The sequence below is a fragment of the Nestor notabilis genome, unplaced genomic scaffold (genome assembly GCF_000696875.1).
Source record: "Nestor notabilis isolate BGI_N333 unplaced genomic scaffold, ASM69687v1 scaffold24531, whole genome shotgun sequence".
Lineage (NCBI taxonomy): Eukaryota > Metazoa > Chordata > Aves > Psittaciformes > Psittacidae > Nestor > Nestor notabilis.
In genome coordinates this window covers 303-4937 of record NW_009916381.1, presented here as the reverse complement: position 1 = coordinate 4937, position 4635 = coordinate 303, and the positions used below count along the sequence as shown (strand labels likewise).

The 4635-nt window shown below is 56.1% G+C and overlaps 1 protein-coding gene across 1 annotated transcript in view; it reads left to right on the top strand.

The window, feature by feature from the left end:
* ATP6V0B (ATPase, H+ transporting, lysosomal 21kDa, V0 subunit b) overlaps window positions 1-2650 on the top strand; it is a 3326-nt gene extending 676 nt beyond the window's left edge. The window contains exons 3-7 of the mRNA XM_010024556.1: window positions 345-422; window positions 1004-1073; window positions 1390-1441; window positions 1760-1950; window positions 2336-2650. Coding sequence (XP_010022858.1) covers window positions 345-422; window positions 1004-1073; window positions 1390-1441; window positions 1760-1950; window positions 2336-2362 — 418 coding nt within the window. The 3' untranslated portion in view covers window positions 2363-2650. The remainder of the gene's footprint in view (window positions 1-344; window positions 423-1003; window positions 1074-1389; window positions 1442-1759; window positions 1951-2335) is intronic.
* The last annotated feature ends 1985 nt before the right edge of the window (window positions 2651-4635 follow it).

The window sequence follows — 4635 nt, the reverse complement described above, 5'->3', positions numbered from 1 at the left end:
AAGAGTGTAGGGCTGTGTGGTCATCACAGCAGTGGGTTGCTGTGCTCCTTGGGTGTCTTGGCAAACCACCTTACAGGTGGCAGCACGGAGGCAGGGACATCCCTTCCTCTCTGGAAGCTGTACCCTGAGCCCAGGCCGTGCAAGGGTCACTCTTGTGCCCCAGCAGTTCTGCTGGTGTACATGGTGAAGCTTGGGACCACATGTACCCTGGGGGTGGACAGGCCATGTCCACAGTGTCCCCCAGCTGCACGCCCCATTCTTTGCTCAGCTGGAAGGTCCTGGTTTCCCTATTGAATCCTTCTGTGAGTGCCAGATCCTCCACCAACCACCCTTGTCTGCCACAGGGGGATTTACATCACGGGTTCCAGCATCATTGGAGGTGGAGTCAAAGCACCTCGGATCAAAACCAAGAACCTGGTGAGGTAAGCACAGACCTGGGGTTCATACTCATGCTGTGCCTGAGCAGGGCAGGTCCCAGCCTGGTGCAGAGGCTCCTGTCCTGTCTCTAGCTGGGTGCTGCTGGCAGACTGTTCCTTGCTGAGCTGCTGATGCTGTTTGCTTTCAAAACAAAGAGCTCTAAAGGAGCCAGAGTGCTGCCTTGAAGAGTCACTGTGTGATATCATGCAGTGAATAAGCCCAGTGTGTTCAAAACAAACACCCTGAGATCACACTTCCTGCCCCAGGAGAGGGTTGCCCTGACCAGACCTGGCACAGCCTTTCCCCTAAGGAGCAGAAGGGGGCTGATGGAGGGCAGGGCTGCTTCCCACAAGGCTGTTGCTGCTTATTCAGGTGGCACAGCATAACCAACACCCAGCCTTTGTGTTTGGCTGCTCCCCCTAGTTTGAGTGGAAAGCAGTGGGTAGGCAGAACTGCCTTTCTGCCCTTGGCAGCAGTGGGGCAGACTCAGATATGGCTGTAGGGGGTCTGGCTTCTGGCTGGCTGGGCATGAAGTGGTGGGGGCTGCTCTGGGACACTGTGCTCTGACTTTGGCTTTCTCCCACAGCATCATTTTCTGTGAGGCTGTGGCCATCTACGGGATCATCATGGCAATTGTCATCAGTAACATGGCTGAGGTATGGGAGAACCTGGGCTGCCCTGTGGTCCACAGTGGTGATGGGCAGCCAGGCATGGACCAGTGTTGTGAGCAGTGGGCCTGTGGGGGCTTTGGGCACTGTTGTGGCTCTGTGAGCCTCTGGGTTGGTGGTCTGTGTGGTAGTCCTTGTGTACACTGAAGAGTGGGTTGGGAAGCACACACAAGGCAAGTATCATGAAGCCACCCAGGGACATGGATTCAGGGACCAGCTCTGGCCAAAATGTAGCTGCCTCATGCTGTACTGGGGACAGGGACCTCTCAGATACCACTAACCCAGACCCTGTGCTTTGTCTCAGCCTTTCTCTGCAGTCATTCCAGAGGAGATTGGAGCCAGGAACTACCATGCAGGTAAGGACTGCTTGGTCACATGCATTACCACACTCTCACTGCCACATTCTGACGTGCCTGATGTAGGTGTCTGAAAGACTTGTGACTCCTCTGCCAAAAGATGGCTTTTTAATTACCTTCTCAAGGCAGTCCTGCACCCAGCTGGGTGCTGTCACTTGCTGGCCTGGTGCTGTGGGAGCCGGGATGCACCCCGGAGGATGCTGCTGGGGCTTGTCAGCTCTGGCTCTTCTGTCACCTGGACACAGAGCTGCTGCAGCATGCCCCGGGTGCAGGTGGAAGGGAGTTACTTCCTGCTCTCACAGCGCTTCTGTTCCACAGGTTTCTCCATGTTTGGGGCTGGCCTGACTGTGGGGTTGTGCAATCTCTTCTGTGGGGTTTGTGTGGGCATCGTGGGCAGCGGGGCTGCCCTGGCTGATGCTCAGAACGCCAGCCTCTTCGTCAAGATCCTGATTGTGGAGATCTTTGGCAGTGCCATAGGGCTGTTTGGGGTCATCGTTGCTATCCTGCAGGTACGTGCCTCCTGGCACCAGACTTATATGAGCACAAGGTGCCTGTCACCTTGAGTGCTCTTCAGCTCCAGGGAGACACACCTGGGCTACAGCACCATGCTCTGCACTGGGACTGGGAGGCTGCTTTCAAGGTTTGGGGTGGCACAGCTTTCCCCACAGCATTCTGTGCCTGTTGGCAGTAGTGTGAACCTTTTGATGGTGCCTCTGAGCATCTGTCACCGAGGGTGTACCCTGTGTGATGCTCATGTCTTATCAGGGGGCTCATAAGCTGTCTGCAGCTTCTGGATGGTCCTGGGGTGCTTGGGTGGAACTAGGGTGCTGGGCTGGGGTTTGTGGGGCACAGCCTAACCTCTCTTCTGTGTTTTGTTTTTTTTTTTTTCCCTAGACATCTAAAGTAAAAATGGGCAACTGAGCCCTGTCCCACCCAGCCTGTACCAGCCCACCCCAAGAGGTGCTGTATATACTTATTTAATGTTTCTATCCTTGACTGGGGTGGGAGCTGCCCGGCGGTGGGAGCAGGAGCCCGGTTGTGTAGAGGCCCGTCCTGCCAACCCATTGGCCCCTCGGAAGGAACAAACTTCTCTGTGTGACAAATTCTGCCCCAGCAGCCTGGGCCCTGCTGCTGCGTGTCCCTGCTATGTGTAGAATCCACCACCAGTGCAATTCTGTGTCCGTGAAATAAATAATGGTTCTTGTCCAAGGATGCAGCTCCTCCTCTGCCCTGTGCACACCCGGGAGGCTTGCAGGGAGCAAGTGCTGATTCAAGCTGACCTCCAGCTCAAGATTCCCCTCTGGCAGAGTCCTTGCTTTGCTCCAGGAGCCTGGTGTGCCCTCCCTGAGTGGGGTTAACCCTGCTGCCTGATTAACCTGCAAGAGGCTGCCCTTTCCAGGCTGTGGGAACTCTGTGGGAAAGCTGTGCTTTGCTGCCCAGAGCAGGTAGGTGGCTGCTGGAGCAGGCATCAGGCAGCTCCGTGCTGCCTCTGCCAGGCTTCTACCAGCGCTGGCACTGCCCCACATGAGGCATGCTGGAGCCACAGGCACAGGCTGGTTTGGGCTTTCGGCTCCCATCCAGGTAATTTAGCACACAGTGTCCATAGCCCCATTGTGTAGCTGGGGAGCATCAGAAGGGCAGAGGAGCAAAAGATTTTGCCCCTTCCAAAGCTGTCCTCCAGCCAGCAGCTCCCTCATGTGACTGGTGGCTGGGTGCTGCTGGGTACCCAGGCTCTCCATTCTGCAGTACCCCTGGGTCTTGGGGGGCCCTGGCAGAGGTCCCAGGGTGGGGATGCTTTGTGCTCCTCTGCTTCCCTCTCGCTGCCTGCGGTGAGTACAGCGTGGGGAAGTGGCTGCGGAGAGCTGGGCCTGCAGCTCATCTGCTGCTTGGGGGAAGGGAAGAACAAGGTCCTCCTGCTTCCGCTCTGCAGAGAGCCTGGAGCTGATGTTTCTGCAGTCTGCTGTATCCAGCACAAGCCCTCATCCTGCTGTGCTGCCAGAACACCTTTGCAGGGGAAGCATTGATCCCTGGTGCTGTGAATGCTGCAGAAGAACAGATACACGCCTGAAGCTGTCCATCTCTTTTCCCACCTGGATGTGACAGGCTGGGGCAGAGGTGGGGCTGCTGGAGCCAGGGAAGGGTTCGCTCACACCAGCTGATTTTTGCCTTTGGGTTAGGACAGCATGAGGTCTGCTGGTCTCCTGGCTCTGCTCCATGTTGTCCTGCTTGTTTCTGAACAGCAGTGTTTCAGCCCTGGGTGCAGGGAAGACTACTGGGGCAAACCAGACCACTGCTCCTGCTGGCTGTCCTATAGGGCTGGAGGCTGTGATAGCAGCTCCATTTGTCCCAGGTAACGGCAGGGACATGAGCTGGGCCCTGCCTACTCAGAGAAAAGGGTGTTGGGTGTTTTGCCTGTCCTGTGTGAGGCCTGTGCCGTCATCTGGCATTGCTGCTGCTGCCAGCCAGGGACACCTGAAGGCCCTGTGGGAGCTGCCATCTCATCAGACCCATATCAGGCTGTATTCAGGAAGGAGGTGCCTGGTGTTGGAGAGCCTGCGCTGGTGGTGTAAAGCTGCTCTATGGGTTAATCATCTTCCTGATTAACAACTGTCTTGAAAGGCTTACCTATTTGTCTCTCAAGGGTGGGTCTTGCCTTGCCTTGGCTTGATAGAAATCCAGTCACTGTCAGAAATCTCCCTTTCTGAGGTGCTTTTGTGCCCTCTGTCCTGGGTTCAGCTCTTAAAACCATGACACCCTCCAAATCCCACCTGTGTGTATCACAGCCAGAACAGGCTCTGGACTTGCCCATGGGCCTCTTATGAGGACATGGGACCCACCAGAGCTGGGCTTGTGGTGTCTGGGGTGGCCCATAGCCTGCCTCCCAGGGTGATGTGGGCATCCCCTTTGCCCCCTTGTTCTAGGTACCTGAGTTCTAGGACTTGGGTGTGCTACATACATGCTGCCCAAGCATGGAAAAAAAGCTTAAGCGGCGCTCCAGCATCTTGCATTGTCTCGTTTAAGGAGCAGCAGCAGGAAGAGTTGAAAGATGCTTTGGGGACTGTATGTAAGTACTGGTGGGGGAAATGCCACCTGCTGAAGAGCCAAAGCAAGAGCTGGAGGCAGAAGCTGAACAAGTTCCAGCAGGGGTGGGCTGGCTGGGTGCTGCTCCAATCTCTGCTGTAAGATTGTCTTCT